Genomic DNA, 19,987 nt, shown 5'->3' on the forward strand with positions numbered 1-19,987 from the left:
GGTCCCAGTGCCTCCTACACTATTATGCCTCCCCAGTGCCCTTCGTGGATTCGCGCTTCGCTTCCCACGAGGCTGGTAAGTCAGTCTTTTAGAAGCCTCGAAAAAGGGGGGGAATGATCAGGAGGAACCCGAGGGGGGCCAGCAGGAACTTACAGGGCCACTACCCTCAGGGGTCATGTACCATACCAGGGCTCAGTCAAAGGGGCTCAGGGGGGGACGTCCCCAAGAGAAGGTTGTCAGCCTTAAAGGAAACTAACCACTACTTGTGTGCCACCCTCCCCGGGCCACAGCCTCACTCCTCAGGTTCTATGGTCATTACAAAATGGCCGGCCTCTCACCAGCTTTTATAGGCTTTTATAGGCTGACCTCATAAGGTCCAGAAGAGACCGGAAGGTTCTAGAAGGTTCCTATTGTGCCCTATGGGCCCAGTCCCAGTGTTGGCAGTTGTGGCAGTTAATAGCCACCATTTTGTATGTCCTGTAAATCCAGTGAGAAAGGCGCCTAGGCCTCTAAAGACTATGAGGGCAAAAGAGCACCTATCCCCCAGGCCAACACCATAAAAATCTAGTGGACACAAAAAGATTAAAAAAAGGTTTGAGGGGCAAAAAGGGGACAAAATAAATAATGAATAGGAGGGGCTACGCAAAAGGCCAGACAGGTCTAACACGCGTCCCCCCCAGCTGAAAGTGGGGAGAGCTACCCAAACCCTTGGGAGTCCTCATCACTAAGGCGGAAATACCTAGAGAGACTGTCTGCATTGGCGTGGTCCACTCCAGGCCGATGTTTCGCCCGGAAGTCCATTCCCTGTAGGGAGATAGACCATCTCAGCAACTTGGGATTCTCCCCCTTCATCTGCATCAGCCAACGAAGGGGTCGGTGGTCAGTCTGAACCAGGAAGTGCGAGCCAAATAGGTATGGCCGCAACTTCTTCAGAGCCCACATCACCGCAAAAGCTTCCCTTCCAATTGCACTCCACTTCCGCTCCCGGGGAAGCAGTCTCCTGGATAGGAAGACTACAGGCTGATCCAGACCCTCTTCATTTAGTTGCGATAACACTGCCCCAATGCCATGTTCTCATGCATCCGTCTGGACAATGAACTCCTTGGAGAAGTCTGGGGCCCTCAGGACCGGTGCTGCACACATTGCCTGCTTCAACTTTTCAAAGGCTTGCTGACAAGCCTCCGTCTAAACTACCCGTCGAGGTTGTTTCTTTGAGGTGAGCTCTGTGAGGGGCGCTACAATAGTGCCATACCCCTTCACAAAGCGACGGTAGTAACCTGTGAGGCCCAGGAAAGCTCGGACCTCAGTCTGGGTCTTGGGGGGTTCCCAGGCCATGATTGCCTCTATTTTTGCCTGAAGGGGTTGCACTGTTCCCCTACCCACCAAGTGTCCAAGGTACACAACTGACCCCTGCCCAATCTGACATTTACTGGCCTTGATTGTCAAGCCAGCCTGTTTCAGGGCCTGGAGAACAGCTTGCAAGTGAATCAAATGGTCCTCCCAACTGCTGCTGAAGACGGCAATGTCATCCAGGTAAGCAGCGGAGAAAGCCTCCATTCCAGAGAGGACCTGGTTCACCAGCCGCTGAAAAGTGGCAGGGGCGTTCTTGAGCTTAAAGGGCATCTCGCAGAACTGGAAGTGTTCCTCAGGCTTGGAGAAAGCTGACCTTTCTTTTGCTTCATCTGTAAGGGAGATCTGCCAGTACCCAGAAGTAAGGTCAAAGGTACTCAGATATTGGGCAGCTCCCAGCCGGTCAATTAATTCATCCGCCCTAGGGATCGGATGGGCATCAGTCTTAGTCACTGAGTTCAGTCCCCGGTAATCCACACAGAACCTCAGTTCTGGAGTGGTGCCCGGTGGAGCAGCTTTTGGTACTAGCACCACCGGATTGGACCAGGGGCTACTGGAAGGTTCAATAACTCCTAGCTCCAGCATCTTGATAACCTCACCATGGATGCTAGCCTTCACCTTGTCGGACAGCCGGTAGGTCTTTGACTTCACTGGTGGGCTGTCCCCTGTGTCCACATCATGGGTACACAGGTGAGTCCTTCCCGGGACAAGGGAGAACAACGTAGAGTACTGCTCCAGTATCTGGCGGCAGTCCTCCCGCTATTCAGGAGTTAGGGATGGGGAGAGAATCACTCCCTCTACCGACCCATCCTTTTCCTGAGACGAGAACAAGTCTGGGAGAGGTTCGCTTTACGCTTCCTCTCCTCCATCGGTCACCATCATTGAGATGACCTCGGGCCTCTCATGGTGGGGTTTGAGTCGGTTAGCATGTAGCACCCGTAGGGGCTGTCGAGGGGTCTTAAGGTCCACCAGGTATGTTGCCTTACCCTTCTTTTCTAACACCTCAAAGGGGCCTGTCCAGCGATCCTGGAGGGCACTTAGCTCTCCATGCTCCATCACCCACACTTTCTGGCCAGGCTCCAACTCCACCGGGTGAGCGTTGTGGTCATACCACTCCTTCATTACTGCCTGGCTGGCCTCCAAGTTGTCAGAAGCTTGCTTCCACAACTTCGCCATTTGGCTCCTGAAGGCCAGCATGTAGCTCACCACATCCTGGGGGGGTTTCCTGGGAGATCCATCCTTCACCAGGCTGAGAGGACCGCGTACAGGGTGCCCATACAGAAGCTCGAAGGGGCTGAAGCCCACCCCCTTCTGTGGCACTTCCCTGTAGGAGAATAGCAAACAGGGTAGGAGGACGTCCCATTTCCTCCGCAGGCTTTCAGGCAGACTTCTGATCATGCCCTTCAAGGTCTTGTTGAACCTTTCTACCAATCCATTTGACTTGGGTGATAGGGAGTGGTGAACCGGTAGGTCACTCCACACTCCTTCCACATTGCCCGCATGTATGCTGACATAAAGTTGGTCCCCCTGTCGGACACAACTTCTTTGGGGAAACCCACTCGGGTAAAGATCCCCATTAGGGCCCTAGCCACCACAGGTGCAGTGACGGTCCTCAGAGGAATTGCCTCTGGGTACCTTGTGGCATGATCCACCAGAACCAGGATAAACCTGTGACCAGCTGTTGTTGGTGGATCCAATGGCCCTACAATGTCGATGCCCACCCTTTCAAAGGGGGTGCTAACGACCGGAAGTGGTTCCAGGGGAGCTTTCAGCTTCACCCTTGTTTTCCCACTGGCTTGGCAGGATGCACATGTCCGACAGTAGGTGTTAGACGCCACTTTCATTTGAGGCCAGTAAAAGTGGGGGACAAGCCGAGCAAAGGTCTTGTCCTGACCTAAGTGTCCTGCCAAGTGTATTTCGTGAGCCAATTCCAGCAGAAAGGCTCGGCACCGTTGCGGGACTACCAAGGCCCTTGATGAACCAGGTAAGGGTACCTTGGGTTCACTGTAGAGTAGTCCATCCTCCCAGTAAATGTAGTAGTGTCCTGCAACGTCCCCTGCTGCCTGGGCTTCAGCCTGTCGCCTCAGTCCCTCAAGGGTAGGGCACTCCTTCTGGCCCTTACAGAATTCTTCTCTGGTAGGCCCTCCCTCCACATGCCACTCAGCAGGGATGGGCAGGTCCTCCATAGAAACTACTTCCCCCTCCACGGACTCCTGGTCCACCACCGCAGGTGGCCGATCTGTCACATGGGGTGTGGAAGCCGAAGCAGGCTTCTCCTGTCTTCGGGTCTGTCCCTTTTTGGCAGCGGGTTGGGCCATTATTCCAGGCTCCAACCCAGGCGAACTCCCTCTCCTGGCAGTCGCAGACCTTGAGCTTACACAGGCCCAGTCAGGTGTACCCAGCATCTCTGAATGCGTCCGGTATTCCACCTCTCTCCAAGCATTGTGCTCCATGTCATTCCCCAGCAGACAATCAACTGGCACGGCAGGGCTTACGGCAACTCGAAGTGAACCTGCAACCCCTTCCTACTCGAAGGGAACCTTGGCCATGGGGTAGTGGCCCATTCTGCCGTCAGCCATCGCGGCGGGGTGGAGTACATTGGGAATCACTTGCTCTGGAGACACCAGTTGACTTCTCACCATGGTCATACTGGCTCCTGTATCTCTCAGAGCCTCCCCTCTCTGGCCATTGATGGTGATCCACTGCCCATACTTGGTAGTATTTGGGGGCACCTGGATATTAGGAACCATCTCCCGTTCTCCCAGGGACACTAAGGTGACACCCGCCCACTCACCCCCCTTATCTAAGGGCAACTCCTCCCCGAGCGCTATACTAGCTACTCCCGGGGCTTTTCCTCCGGTGGGAGGGGGTGGCCGCTTTGGGCATCTGACATCTCCCTTATAATGTCCAACACCACCACACTCGAAGCAATGGACAACCCTTGGCTGCTGGCTTTGGCCAGGATGAGGGTTTCTGGGCGGGTTTGCCTTAGGGGTGAAACCTGTTCCCTTTCCCTGGAAACTGTTTTGGGGACCTTTAGAGAAATCCCGCTTTTTATCTCCCCCCTCCTTCTTCTGAGGGGCACCCTTCTGGGAATCCCCTCCAGTCCCCTTTGAAGACACCCGGGTACTTGCCCAGATGTCCGCCTCCTCTGCAAGCTTTCGGGGGTTGGTCAGCTTGCTGTCCACCAGGTGTTGGCGCAGCTCAGGAAAACATTTCTCGAGTAGATGCTCTTTAAGAAAAAGGTCATACAACCTTCATAATCCTTCACCTCACTGTCCTGTACCCAGCCCTCCAATGCCTTCCTTGCATAATCCAGGAAATCCGCCCAGTTCTGGGTGCTTAACTTGTGGCTCCCCCTGAACTTCTGGCGATACTTCTCCGGGGTTAGCCCAAACTTTCTAATCAATGCTAACTTCATGGTGGGGTAGTTGGTCTGCTCCTCCAGTTCAAGGGCTAACAAGGTGTCTCGACCAGTAGGAGGCATATACTTATACAACCCACCCCCCAGTGCTTTTCCTGGATCCCATGGGCTCTTAAGGAGACCTCATAGGCAGCCAGCCATTTGGCTATATCATCCCCCTGACTATAGCTGGCAACTATGTCTTTAGGCAGGTAGGGTCTGGACTCCCTGGTTGGTTCTCTGATTTCGCTCCCACCATTTGGAGTAGAAGAGGGTCCTAATTGCAGGGCCTGGAGTTCTAGCTCTTTTAGTTTGAATTCGTGAGCCATCCTCCGCTCTTCCCTCTTCTGTTCTAGCCTGGCCAACTCCCATTTCAGTTGCCTCTTTTCCCTCCTGTCTGTGAGTTCCGCTTCGGTCAAGCTTCCTCCGGAGACACTACTGCCCCTCCTAGAGTAGGTCATTGGTCCTGGGAGTAGGTTTCCCACCTCTGGATGGAACAATCCCTCTACCCCTATGACTGTGTCCCGGTCCGTCCCCTCATCCTCCTCCTTCCCTTCTCTATGTGCTTCCACCCAAACCCTCAAACTGGTCTGGAGTTCCCCCTTCTTGGCACCACGCTTAAAGAACACTCCCATTTGTTGACAATAGTCCTTAAGCTGGGCCACAGAATAAGTGTCCAGTTCTTCCAGTGCAAATTCCATTTTGCTAAAGGCAATTCAAGGTCACGCACACAAAAAGAATAGAGTTACAAGGGCAACCTGAAGCTACCTCCACCCCACCACCAGGAATAAATTTGGAAAAAGCAAAAGTAAAAATTAGGAAGTCCACCAGGAGAAAACTCCAGGTGTAGGTCTATGGATTACACTTAGTTACTAAAAGAGTGGACGCAAACACAGTCTCGATCCCACCGCTAGACACCAATATGTTGGACCTGGGGTCACCAAGTCACCTAGGGTAGCTTGACACTAAGCAGTAAGGCTCATCTCAGAGCATTTGTGTGAAGTTTGCGTTCCACCCATTCAGCAACTCAGTGCACATCCATCCCAAAAGAAATGACACGACACCTTAATTTTTTTTATAAAAGTAGAAAAAGCTTTATATTTTCTCTTGTTGTCAGTTACTTATTTCTTGGGCTCATTTGCTGTTTCAGTATCACATTTACAATGCAAATTAGGGAATACACTTCTTAATCTTGTAAACTTTTTCTCTCCTCCTTTTCTAACTTATTACTGTACTTTTGACTTTACATTAGACATTCTCTGCAGTTGATTGGTTACCCTCTTTACTTTACACTCTGCGAATATTTAGGTATCATACACTTAGGTTGGCACCTTGTCACCCAAAGGGTGACACTCTCTCCCCTCGAGCAGGTGAATATTTCAGGATTTCCTAGGTCAGGAACAGTGCTTAACACAGCTTATGTATCACAGCCTAATGCACTTAGACAAGCAGGCCCAGAGCTTCTCTTCCCCCTCCCGCCTCTGAAAAAGAATGCAGGACTATAATACAATCCCCACTCTTGTCAGCCTCACAGGGGTTCAAGTAAACTTTACTGGGCAGTTGCCCCCTTTAGTCTCACTGTTTCCTCTCTTTGTTGGTTCACTTAGCCCTCAGTCACAGTCTCCTCTCCTCATGCCTCTCAATTACCCAAGTACTGGCAGGCTAAAAAGAACCACCCCTCCTCTGTGGCACACGGGTGTTCCTCAGTCAAATGTCAGCCCCCTCTTCCACCTTACTTGGGCTGGATGTCATTGCCACTGCAGCCGGAGCTTCCTTCGGGATTGGCGCCTCCCACATGGGCTGGGTCACTTGCCCAGCAATCCCGCAACACAGGAGGATTTCCTGCTGTCACCGGAGACTCGGTGACACCATTCGCCTCCACTCTCTCCTCACGAGTGGTCACGCTTACACACAGGCGCGATGGGGCAGTGTCCCCGCTGGGCGCCGCCTCAACCACTGCCTCCGGGGCCGCCTACCACACTTCTTGGGCAGCCGCGCTACCGCACATGTGCAAAGGAGCAAGGTCTCCGCTGGGCGCCGTCTCTTGCGTATACTCCAGCGCCGCCTACCTCACTTCCTAGGCGGCCGCGCTGAGAATCAGGCGCGAAGGAGCAGTGTCTCCACTCGGCACTGCCTCCACACTCCTCACGATCACCGCGCCTCTGGGCATGCGCGAGGGAGCGGTGTCTCCCGCTTCAGTCGGCGCTATTCTCCACACCACTCTGGAGGGTGATGCACCTCCTCAGACCTACGCAGGGTCCCAGTGCCTCCTTCTCTATTATGCCTCCCAGTGCCCTTAGTGGATTCGCGCTTTGCTTCCCACGAGGCTGGTAAGTCAGTCTTTTAGAATCCTCGAAAAAGGGGGGGAATGATCAGGAGGAACCCGAGGGGGGCCAGCAGGAACTTACAGGGCCACTACCCTCAGGGGTCATGTACCATACCAGGGCTCAGTCAAAGGGGCTCAGGGGGGACGTCCCCAAGAGAAGGTTGTCAGCCTTAAAGGAAACTAACCACTACTTGTGCACCACCCTTCCCGGGCCACAGCCTCACTCCTCAGGTTCTATGGTCATTACAAAATGGCCGGCCACTCACCAGCCTTTATATAGGCTGACCTCATAAGGTCCAGAAGAGACCGGAAGGTTCTAGAAGGTTCCTATTGTGCCCTATGGGCCCAGTCCCAGTGTTGGCAGTTGTGGCAGTTAATAGCCACCATTTTGTGTGTCATGTAAATCCAGTGAGAAAAGCGCCTAGGCCTCTAAAGACTATGAGGGCAAAAGAGCACCTATCCCCCAGGCCAACACCATAAAAATCTAGTGGACACAAAAAGATAAAAAAAAAAGGTTTGAGGGGCAAAAAGGGGACAAAATAAATAATGAATAGGAGGGGCTACGCAAAAGGCCAGACAGGTCTAACACTTCTGATTTCTGCTCGAAACCGCCTTCGCCAATAGCAAGGCTGCTGCTACCATAGAGCCAACCCATTCTGTTTCCCCACCACACTTTCAGCAAGGACTCCAAACCATCAGCGAACCTCTTGCACCTATCCTCAACACTTCAATTAATTCAGTCACCTTCCCAGAAGATTGGAAATGCGCAACGGTCATCCCACTCGTCAATAATCTTTCCACAGAATCATCAATGCTGACCAACTTCAGACTTATTGATATATTACCATACCCAGCCAAACTACTTGATAAACTCATCAATAGATACCTCACCGACCACCTCAGCAGCCACCAACTTCTCGAAGCACAGAAAGAGCACTCACTGATGTTGAAGACAACATTTGCATGATCCTAGACAGAGGAGAAATAGCCACGCTCATCCTTATAGACCAGTGGATGTTAACTTATGGTCCAGCAAAGTCAAGGGGTTTGCGACTGCTTAGAAAATGAAATACTATTATTAAATTAACAGAACGTTCTGTAAATTTGAAGGAGTTTGAAATTGGAGCCTGAAAATAAGTTAATGCCCTCAAACTGATTTGTGGGAACAGGTCAAGTGCTCCAAGCGAAATCTAGTATGGACAATGAGTGGCCTCAGTTGAATTTAGCAAGGCTCCGACCTTCCCAACAAAATGATTTATTTTATTATGTATATTTGTTTATGAATTAAATAAATAAAATATGTAATCATTTGTTTATCCGTTTGATGAATGCTTGTTTCTGTCTTTTTTGATTATTTTTCAAGTCATTGAAAATGCTTAGGCTGGGGTCCCCAGCTTCCAGTAATGACTCAGTGCGGGGCCTTGGATTCCAATAATGATTCTGTGGTGGTCCCATGGTTTCAGTAATGTAAAAGTGGGGGTCCACAAAAGTCACAAGAACCACTGTTCTAGACCTCTCTGAAGCATTAGGCACAGTCTCCCACCCTCATCCAACGCCTAGATGAGATTGACCTTCAATTCTCCAAGGATTGGAGCCTCAGCCCAGCGCCCATCTGACCCACTGCCACAACATAGCGGGGCATGGAAACGTCTAATAGCAGATGGTAAATCTGAGTGGAAATGTGACCAGACTCTGCACAAATTGGACCTTTAACTACTTGTCCGCATGGGTATTCCTCTTAATTTCTTTAACAGCTGTATTTTGACAGGGTGATGCGAACAGGAATCATAATTTACTGCCCACCATATGTATCAAATATGCAGTATAACAGAAAGTAGGTTTTTATAAACACTTTCACCCACCACCCAGTTTGGCTTAGAAATGATGACTCATTTTTATTTCTTCTAGGATAAAATTTTGAAGTTCTATGCCAAAACCTTTTCATCATCACCCCTGAACATGACAAGAGAAGTTTATACAAGTTTAGGTATGTGTCCTGTGTTGTGTGCATTGGAAATTCTCCCATTTTTTGTTACCTACTACTGAAAAAGGTTTGCGTCGATGTTTTAGGCATGCTATCTGATTATGCAGAGTAATCAATGTTTAGAAAAAGGAAATGTTTTCATTTCTCCTTTAAGAGCAAGTTCAGCAAGAAACACTCACCTGTTTACAGGGAGGCCTCCTCATATTCTAGCCCTAACACCCACCTGTTTACAGGGAGGCCTCCTCATATTCTAGCCCTAACACGCATCTGTTTACAGGGAGGCCTCCTCATATTCTAGCCCTAATACTCACCTGTTTACAGGGAGGCCTCCTCATAGTCTAGCTCTAACACTCACCTGTTTACAGGGAGACCTCCTCATATTCTAGCCCTAACACTCACCTGTTTACAGGGAGGCCTCCTCATATTCTAGCCCTAACACTCACCTGTTTACTAACGCTCACCTGTTTACAGGGAGGCCTCCTCATATTCTAGCTCTACATTCACATTTTTAATCTGCAGGCTGGTAAAGGGACAGGTATTGAGTGCATGGGGGATAATTTAGCAGATTGAGTCCTGCCTCCAGTGCAGATTAAAGAAGTGAAGATACACCCATTGCTCGAATAGCCAGTGATTCCATGAGCTTATTGGTTGGAGGGACGGGAGCCTACTGATGTGAGTAGGCCTTGTTACTCAACACTATGGGCAATGGATGCACATTTTTCAGGGCAGATCTCAAGGGTCCTGACTGTGAAAACGAAGAGTACCTGATAAACCCTAGTTTGGGTGTAGTAATGTATTCCTACATAATATTGATCATATGTCCATCACTGTTACTTCATCTTCTCCCTTCTGCAACCAATGAAGTACTGCCATGAGGATAGTATGTCTATCAGGTGCACAGCAGAGTGGAATCCTGTGTAAATGATTGATGCAGTGATATATGTGTCAGAAACAGTCCATGGCTCGATCCAAGTGGATGTTTTTTTCACTGGCATACAGCAGTTTGTTTTCAGCAGCACATTTAGCTCTCCCACACATTCTGATTGTGGATTATCCATGCAGAAAATGCATTACCAGTATTCTCACCCACTGAATGGGAGAAGTTCTTTATATTTATCCGAAAGTTTGAGCTACTGAATTATGCATCTCTACTTATCCCAGAGAAAGAAAACCTCAGAAGACACGTATCTGCATTGTGGCACAAACCAACTTCAGAAGCATTTTTAGGTGGAACTACTTAAAAGATGACTAGCCGGCCAACACAGCTACAAAATGCAAAACGTTATTCAGGGAGCTTACACTGCATTGCCGTCTCAATTTGCTATTCAGTTCAGAGAGATGTGCAAGAACCCTGGCTGGGTGACTTCTTTTAGCATGAATTGTCAGATGCTTCATCACGATATTCATACAAAATTTAAACATACTGCCCTTTGCAGTCTGTTCCTCCTAACCCTGCACATGTCTTTGTTGTACCTGCTTCTTAATTTGGCAATTTGCTATCACAACTTGGGGGCCCTATAAACAGACAAACCAGTAAGACAGAACATCCTTTAAGTTGAATCTTTAACTCTTAAGGACCTATTCACAATGGTAAGTTTACATGTATATCTCCTCAGACATAGATCTACTTCCACACTTAAATCTATTTATAGCATAGCTTGACAACTAAATATAGATTTAAGGGTCTTGGTTCTATTAAATGAAGGGCAAAGTCTCTTGATCCTGACTTAATGTCCAAAAAGTTTCCATTAGTAACTTTTTGGGCTGTTTGTGGAGATCTCCTTCACTGGGATGGAAATTTCACTATAGACAGTAAAAAGGAACTTTAAGAAAATGGATCTAAATTTGAATATATATACCAATATATATTTAAACATAATTAAAATGCATTTCCCTAACACATTTTCCTATATGATTACCATAGTTAATAATTAAAAAAGAAAATATTTAAATATTTTTAAACAAGCAAAATTATTAAAAATTGTAATTTTCCCTTTCCCACACCTTTCCCACCCCTTATTGTATCAATTGTGTTATTTTAAAAGCCTTGAATACAAGTTTCGAATTATTTTATTCATGATTTTTTTAATATATCATATGCAATATATTGTGGTAAATATTTATACCTAAAAATGAAAAAAATGAATAGCACAATATATAAACTAAATGTAATTCATATAAAGTTTTATTTAAAATGTTAACTATTGTATATCATCCCCTATGAGTTATTGTTAGTCCGTGCCTCAAATGTTTTCTCAGAGTGTGTTCCAGTACCAGTGGTTAGCCATGTGTAGTGCTTGACTTAATCCAGGGCTGGGTTGGAGTACATTTGAACCTGTTGTGTCAGCAGTATTACTGTAGTAGATTTAAATGTGTATTTTGGATTGGCTTTCTTTTATGTGTTGGCATGGTACTCCCTAAACCTCTCCTTCAATTTCCCTTACCCCTACCTATTCACTAGAAATGATTCACCCTTTTCCAACCATTCTCTTGTCCATCCAACTTTTACTACTAAATCTTGTATCTACATGTGTGGAGATCTCCTGCCGGAGGTTTGTGAATTGCATTTTGCAGTACACAAATTAACATTAATTTACATCCTCCAATTGCCCCTTTGTCCATTGTTTGCTTCTCTAAGCCTAGCAAACCTTCCATCACTGAAGATACCAACGTTCTGCGTTCTAGCTAATATCAACTTTAGAGAACTGGTATGTTGAGCAGTGGTGGTGGCATGTGGTTTTGACTGCTGCCATGGAGAAGTGTGGCTCAATGGTTAAAGCGGCAGACCCTGATGCAGAGGTCTGGCCCGGGACCAGGGTTCAATTCCCCGCCTCGGCGGGTCTTGGGCTCAAAGTTCCACGGACCTGATAATTCTCGCCTCGGTGCCTATTCCAATCATGGAGTCCCACTCTGCAACTCTGGGCAATAGCTTGCTTAATCTCCACATCGGCCCCCACAACGCTAAGGATGCCTGCCCTGCACCTTGGGGGTGCCCAGGAGTGGACGCCTCACAGGGAAAGCCAGGATGGGTTCCACAGCGGTATTCGTACAAGCGCCTTGAGACCCTTGCGGGTGAGTAGTGCGCTATACAAAATACAAATATCAATTTACAATGCAGGTCCTGCTGTGAATGCGCAGTGGCAACTTTGTGGAGCCTTGAGGTAAATTGATGGATACTGAAGGTCCTAATGCCACTCCAACAATCACACTGGAGCCTTCAATCTTGGCGAGGCCCTTACAAACCTTTGCATTAGTATTCCTCATAGTCTGATTCTGACTTTGGGATTACATGCTGATTGGGACAGTAAACTGATGTTTCTTATGTAAAGTTAGTTGATCTATAGAAGCTATTCTAACATATGCAGAATGGGTCCACTTGAAATCTAAACTTGAGTAGATGAATCAACTATGCATTTCAAAGCCAGCAGAACGATGTATAGTCACTGGCATCATCTCAGTGAAACACTTGCTTGGCCAGGTTTTACTCCTATGGGTATTTGACCTTGATGTAGAGAGTATTACATAATTGCTCCTGTCCAAAGAATGTACAAATGTTTTATGATAGCCAGTGTAACCTAGCAGTTGTTTGCCAAGGTCTGGTCCTGTTTGTCAGTCTGTGTGAGTGAGCATGGAGGCTAGCTCACAATGAGATAATCATTGGCAAGTTCCTGAGAAAAAAGTTTACACTTGTGACAATGCAAAACTAATCAGCAGAGAGAAGGAGGCGGATGTCTGAGGAGCACTGATTACAAGAGAAAGCAAGTACCACCTTATGAGAACCAAACTAATAAGACAGTTTCCATGGGAAGAAGGGGGTGACCAGGAATGGTTGAGTAAACGTCGGAGATCAGTCACTTTTGAATGATGGGCTAAGGGCTGTCTCTGCGGCACTAATGTGATAAAAATACAATCTAAGGATGGGGCTGACTTTTCTGGGCGGGAGCCATACTCTTTTGTAACACTGCCTCTCCCCCGGTATTTCAAAGTTCAGGTGATATAAATAGAAGGCTTAAAAGAATGTTTGTCTAAACACCTAGAAACGCACACAAAAACAAGAATACATCTGATTTCTTTTTGGACACACACTGATGTAGTTAAAGAACCTACATCTTCAGCTACAAACCGCTGTTTCACAGTGGCATTAAGGAATATTCCCAAACAAAATAAAGAAATATATAAAAGAAAATAGAAATGCTTCACACCACACTTTAGCCATTTGTATGTACTGTAAATAGCAGTGGCTAGTATTACCAAGTTTAATTACTCCGATTACTGATCTAATGCTTCATACCACACTTTACCCATTTTTAAATACTGCAAGTAACAGTTTATGCTATTACTGAGTTTCTTGACTCACTTCACCGACCTACGATGTGAACCCATGGACTAAATTTGACCAGAACTGAGCATGTAACTGGCAGATTGCCACTGCTCCTCAAATTAGCACCAAAGTTGCCCAAAAGCTGAAACGTAAAAATGAATGGGCGGCAAGCGGATTTATGATTTAACGTGAAGGAGACTGATTCCCTACACCTCCCGTTTCCATAGATTATTGTTGTAGAGAATACTGTACTTACAGAAAGCAGTGTTGGAAGAAGAGACTGGCTAACAAAATAAAAAGTATATTCGATTACGTTGATTGCCAAAAGGCATTAAAGGTCCATGCTTGAAAAAAAATCCAGATAAATTGCTGCCTGGTGATGTTCAAAAGAAATTAGTTGAAAGCACTGCGGAAATTTTAAAAGGACAGTGGTTAAAATTAGATAAGAATCCGATAGAGTGTAAAAGTAGAAGGCCTCCTCATGGTGTTCATTGTGACAAATGAAACAAGGAGAAACCTGGTAGATCTTATTAGCTACCCTAAAATCAAAGGATTAAAGCTTCACTACCATGCTTGTTCTTCTATTTATAGGGATCAATTTTAAAAATAGAGATCAGTAAAATATGTCATTCTATCTGATAGAGATTATTAGCCGCAGATTCCTTAACATAGAATTTTCCCCAGGCGTGAGACTGGATCCGGAAAACTTTTGCCACAGTATCCCTGCGCACCGAGGGGATGGCATCACGCGACTCTGCCCTTACGTTGTCCGCGTACGTTACGTCAGCGAGGTCACATAAGTCCCACCCTGGCGCGCCTATGTCATTTACTCTCCTTTTCCTCGAGCAACGAAGATCCGGTTTGTGTTACCTGGCCTGTTTCGGGCCTTCCCTTTTCGTTTCTGAAACGTCTTTCTGGGAACAGTGTGCGAATGCCTTCAGGCTTTAAGAAGTGCTCGTCTTGCGCGCGTCCGATGTCGGCGACTGATCCTCACCCCATCTGCATGTGATGTTTGGGGGAGCACCACGGTTCTACAGATTGTGAGGCGTGTCAGCAGATGTAATCGAAGTCCCGGCGGGAGCGCCGTATGAAACTCCTTTCGGCGCGCATGTCTAGGTCGGCATCGTCACCGCGTCAGTCCCCTGTGGGTGGGTTTAAGAACCGCTGCCTCCATCTTCAGCATCGTCCTCCTCCCAGGCCGCAAGAGTGTCGCTCACCGGTTGGTAAGTGTTGCAGTTTGTTCCTGAGGGCCAGTTCCCGGCCCGTTAGGGGCATGGGCTCTTCGCCGGTGGTACGGCCATATGGAGGCCTATGTGGTGGCCTTGCAGGCCTCGTTGGCTTCTCTTTCTCCTCCTTCCCCTCCTGGGTCCCTTGCCGCATGCAGGAATTTTTGCGGCGTCGCTGGTGGCTACGGCCCCGGCCCCGGCTAGTTAGGATCCAGGTTTGGAGGATGTGGTGACGTTGGGGTGCGGCCCTGCGGGGTTCCCTTCTTCGGACCACGGCACCACAGCCTTGCCGCAACCCCCGTGGGGGTCCCTGTGGTGTCGCGGGAGGTCGCCGAGGCTCAGAGTGTGTCCCCGAGTCCCCCTCAGTCCTCGGGGCATGCGGCGGCCTTGTCCGAGGTGGTGCCGCGGGCTGCTGACCCTGGCGGCGCCGCAGGGGCTGGCTGGGGGTCCGGGTGTGCCCCCAGGCACTCCTCATCCCTCCGCGCAGGCAGCTGCCTCGTCGGAGGTCGAGTCGATGCCTTTTTGGTGCCGTTCCTTAGCCGCCCCGGCTCCGTCCCAGCTTCGGTCTCCTGTGCCGCGCGTTGTGGCGGAGGTCGTTCCGGCATCTCCTTCGGCGCCGGTCGACGTTGATCTGATTCCGGTCGCGGACTCTACGGCGCCAGGCCGGCGTCAGGTCATTGACTCGTCTTCGAACGCCTCCTCTTCTCCAGAGGTTTGGCGCTTGCTGGTTTCGTCCTCACCAGAGACGGGCCGCCGCTTCTTGGCTTTTTCCCCAACGTCGTCTAAGGACGGCTCTTGGTCGTCTAAGGACGGCTCTTCGCCGTCACCGCAGCCGTGGTCTTCGCCGGAGACACCGCAGGTTCCCCACTCCTCAGCTCCCCTTTCTCCTTTCCGGCCTTAGCCTTTCCTTACTCCGGTTGGTCTGGGGACGGCCGCGTTAGCTTGCATCTGTCACCCACAGAGGAGCCGCTTTCTCCTCTGCGGGACCCTACAGAGGCCGGTGCTGCCTTCGCTCGCACTGTTACCACGGCTGCAGGAATTTTGCGCATGGGTGATCCGGCTGCCCATTTCCTCATGGATCACCTTCTGGAGGTCCTCCATCAGGGCTCTGGTGGTAGGGAGCTGCTGCTTCCCTTTGAAGCCTCGCTCCATTCTTCTCTTTTGGGGGCTTGGGGCTGTCCTGCCACCGGGGACCCGGTGCCCCAACACCTTCTGCACTGCCACCATCCTGCGCTGAGTGATCCTGTGTGTCTTTCCCTCCACCCCTCTACCAGGTGCCCTCTTTTGCAGACTTCCTTTCCATCCCTGCCGTCGATGTCTCCCCCCGTCACGGGAGGCCCGCTGGTCGGATTCCTGGGGGCGCAGCATATTTGCCTCCACCAGTGCAGTTCTGGGGCCCAGAACACTCTTTGTGTTTTGGCCAGGGCCACTTCTAGCTTGTGGGATTCGGCGGAGTCCCTTCTGTCAGCCATTTCTCAGGAGGGTGCCTGTGTTGATCTGAGGCACCATGTATTGGATGGCCGGGAGTTGGCGACATTTATTCTTCGTTCCGCTCTGGACATTTCGGAGGTGCTTGGTCGTACCATGGCTTTGGCGGTTGCTCTGCGTCGACATGCCTGGCTTCGGGATAGTGTGTTCCCGGAGAACGTTCGGGAACGGTTGGCGGATCTTCCTTTTCATGGCGCTCTTTTGTTCCACTCCCCTGCATACTCGGCCACTGAGAGGTTCCTGGCGGGGCTTCGGCCTCCTCCTCCTTCTCATCCTCCTTCTTCTCCCCCCCCCCCCACCCCCCCCTCCCTCAGTGACCTGTGCGTTGGTCTGGATTTGGGAGGTGTTCTCAGTTGTGTTTTGTGTGATTAATGCGCCTTGGTGTCCCTTTATGTTAGGACTATGGTGCTGTTGGCTGCTGGTTCGGCCTTGTTTGAATTGTGGTGTTTGGCTTTTGGTAAGCTGTGTTGACTTGAGATTAGGTCTTCTGTAGGATGTTGTTGGCTGATTGGTTAAGCCGTCTGAGGATCCTCCGCAGGTTTTTTCTGTTTGTTCTCTGCTGCGGAAAGTTTTTCCTAAGAGGTTTTCCATGTCTTGGGACGTACCATGCCCTATGTGGGGATCTGGTAGCTATTATATAGCTCTTTTTTGTGCTGGGGAGGTGTGGTCTCCTGCGGGCCTCTGCTCTCTGTGGCATCACGGTAAGTCGCAGGTGCGATCCTCTTGCTGATGGCCTTGTAATGGTTTGCGTTGCACCCCGGTCTGTCCTTCTCCGGGGTCGCTGTGTCGCTGGCCTGCTCTGGTCTGCTGCCTGCGGCCTTGCGTCATAGCTCTGCCTGGTTCCACTTCTTTCGTGGGCCGTGTTTGTGGGCCCCTCCCTTTGGGCGTGTCCGGACCCTTCTTGGCCTGCCTGGCTTCTGTCTTCGGCTGACGTCTGGCTTGTCTTGGGTGCACTGTTCCGTGGTTGTCTGCTGCTGGCTGTGTTGCCGACCTGCTGTTCTTCTGCATCATTGTGCCTTTCTTTGCACCTTAGCGGGCGGCTGTCCTTGCCTTGTCCGCTGCTTGAGGCTGGGGTGTGTCGGCTTTCTTCCAGTGAGCCCTGCCTTAAGTTCCACCTCTCCTCCCTAGGGGTTGCGGCGGTCTTTGGGTCCCTTGTGCCTCATCGGGCGCTGTCTGTCCCTGAGGGGTTTTAGCCAGTTCTCCCGTGGTGGGCCTGGGCTATCCTTTCTTCCGCTTTCCTCCTTGCTGAGGCGCCATTCTGTCTGGTCTGTTTTTTTCCGGCTGTGATGGGCTCACCTTTACTTTTCACTGGGTGTATTTCCCAGTGGGGGGGGGGGGGGGGCTTGCCTTCGTTCTACCCCTTTTCTTTGGAGTCTCTGGGTTGCTCTTCTTCCTCGGTGCTCCTCTGCTTCTCTTGGGCTTTTGGAGGCATCTGGTGGGGATCCTTGGTCTCCTGCCTGGGCGCGGGATGCCCTGGTCTCCTTTCGACTTGCCCTTGTTCCTCCTGCTGGGTGAGGGCAGGCCCCCCTCTTTTCTTGTATTCCCGCTTCCCCTCGGGGTCTGTGGTCGTTTAGATGAAGGGGTTCCCCTTTGCATCTCCCTGTCTGTTGACTCATCCCCTGTTGAGGCCCTGTGTCCAGTCCAGGCTGGTGAGGTCCTCTTGCAGACCACCCTTCCCCTTGGGTATGGCTAGGGTATCTAGTCTACGTTAAGGAATCTGAGGCTAGTAGTCTCCATCAGATGTACGAGTTACTTACCTTCGGTAACGATGTATCTGGTAGAGACGGTTCTAGCCGCAGAGTCCTTCACGACCGGCCTTTCCTCCCCGTTCTGCGAGGACCTTCGGTTGGTCTTCTGCACTCGCTTCCCCTTGGGGGGCTATGTCTTCTGTGAGTGCAGTCTGTCTGTCTTTCTTTCTTTTTTTCCTGGCAAGATGCTTCGTCCTGTTTTATTGTTCCATTCCTTCCTTTCTGGCCATTGCAGGATGGGTTTCTATGTCCTTCTGCGCATTTACGCTCTGGTTGTTCCAGTTTGGGGCCTTCTTTCAAACACCCCCTCTCCCTTTTCATTGTCAAGGGTTCTGGCCTCTCTGTTATACTCTAGGTTGGGTTTGCTTGGCTGTGCCTCGGCTCTTTGTTCCTTGTGGGGGATGTAACCTTCTTTGATGGGGTTGTCTGGGAGCTTTGTTTTTACTTGTCTGTCCCGGACTTGTTCCCCTGCATTGTTATTGATTGGGGTTGTAGACTTGCTACATGTTATCATGATATTTTTTCGTGTACCCCTCTGTCCCCAGGGGGCTTTCTCTGTGCTTGCATGGTTGCTGCTCAAGGCGGTGCTCTGTTCTTTCTTTCTTTTCCCTGCTTTTCTGTACTGCAGGTTCTGGCACTGTCCCATATGATGCTGTTCCTCACCATTCTTTGTCTATTCTTCTGCTCTTTCACACACTGTTCCTATACTCTCACAGTTTTGTTCTGATGTCTCTGCGTTGTGGCGTGGAAAAGTTCTCAGAAGAAAACTGACGTAGGCGCGTCGGGTTGGGACTTTTGTGACCTCGATGAGGTCACGTACGTGGACAACGTCAGGGCGGAGCCACGTGATGCTGTCCCCTCGGCGCTGGGATAATGTGGCAACAGTTTCCGGATCCAGTCTCACACCTGGGTATAATTCTACGTTAAGGAATCTGCGGCTAGAATCGTCTCTACCAGATACATCGTTACCGAAGGTAAGTAACTCGTACATTCATCACAAATCTCCAGATATCTATGGAATAAAAAAAATATTGTACCAATAGAGTACCAAGAGTGCAAGTCAATTTGCAGAGTAACGTTTTAGAAGAGCACCCTCTTGTAGGGTGGGTGAATTTGGGAGAGCTCTATGTGAAAAAGGCAGATTGTAAATGCGTGTTGGGGCTCTCATTCTCTCCACTCTGGTTGTGGCTGTTATAGAGGTTCAGTAGAAGTCATCATAGAACTGTGGTTCCATTATACTGTGTAATAGGTCCCTTTTGCATTGCAAGAAAACTGTGTTGGACTTGTGACTTGAAATAATCTCATTAATTGAAGATTGAGTACCAACAAGTGTTGAAAAGTGTTATTTAAAGAATTCATTGCGCCGACCATCATTTATCACATTAAAGGTTCATTTTTTTTTTTTTTTTTTTTTTTTGAAGACGTTTATTATTGTGAGAAAAAAAAAAAAAGGTGCAGTACATATAGCTGAGCCTACAACCCTGCGGGCCGGCTGCAAGAAATCTGTGTATGGTAGGGACATAGTGTTACAGGGGAGGGCATTATGCATCTTCTCGCTCGTGGTCCGGCGTGCCTCTTCACTGGCGGAATATGTAAACTCTTCACATTACGCACACGGTCAGTTCTAAAATTGACGTCTCATTTTTACATTTTTCTATAATTCAACCAGTAACTTTTTCAACATAAAACAGGGATGACCATATCAGTATTTCCCAGCGTGTCTGTGATGCCAGTGCCGCGCCACGTACCATCGGTGCGCACGGCACCAACGTCCCATCGACGTGTTAGGCATGCGCTGGTGGCGCATCCATGAAATGTGGGGTCAATGGCTCGCTCATGTATGTAGCTGTAGAGCTGGTGCAGAACGGGTTCGGTGAGCGGTGGTGACCCCCCATCTGTCAAGTCAGTGTGCGGCGCGTGTGGCAGATATATGCGTCGCCACTGTTGTACCGTCGGTGGGTGTCACCCGCTCCCGTGTTCCCTGCCGAGTGTCCAGGCAGTGGTACTTGACCGCCGCTGTGTGGTGGTGGGTGTTCACGCGGCTGGCATGGACAGGAGTGTGAAACTCTTAACTTGGGGTTGCGTGGGGGGGGTCGGACATGGGGGGGGTAGGGGGGGGAAAGTGTACTCTAGGGGACCGG

At 49.6% G+C, this 19,987-nt stretch overlaps 1 protein-coding gene across 1 annotated transcript in view; it reads left to right on the top strand.

Annotated features, from left to right (window-relative positions):
- TBC1D32 (TBC1 domain family member 32) overlaps positions 1 to 19,987 on the top strand; it is a 959,368-nt gene that overhangs the window by 192,307 nt on the left and 747,074 nt on the right. The window contains exon 7 of the mRNA XM_086926728.1: positions 8,988 to 9,066. Within this exon, the coding sequence (XP_086782854.1) occupies positions 8,988 to 9,066 (79 nt within the window). The remainder of the gene's footprint in view (positions 1 to 8,987; positions 9,067 to 19,987) is intronic.

This window comes from Lissotriton vulgaris, chromosome 6 (genome assembly GCF_964263255.1).
Source record: "Lissotriton vulgaris chromosome 6, aLisVul1.2, whole genome shotgun sequence".
In the NCBI taxonomy this organism is placed as follows: Eukaryota; Metazoa; Chordata; class Amphibia; order Caudata; family Salamandridae; genus Lissotriton; species Lissotriton vulgaris.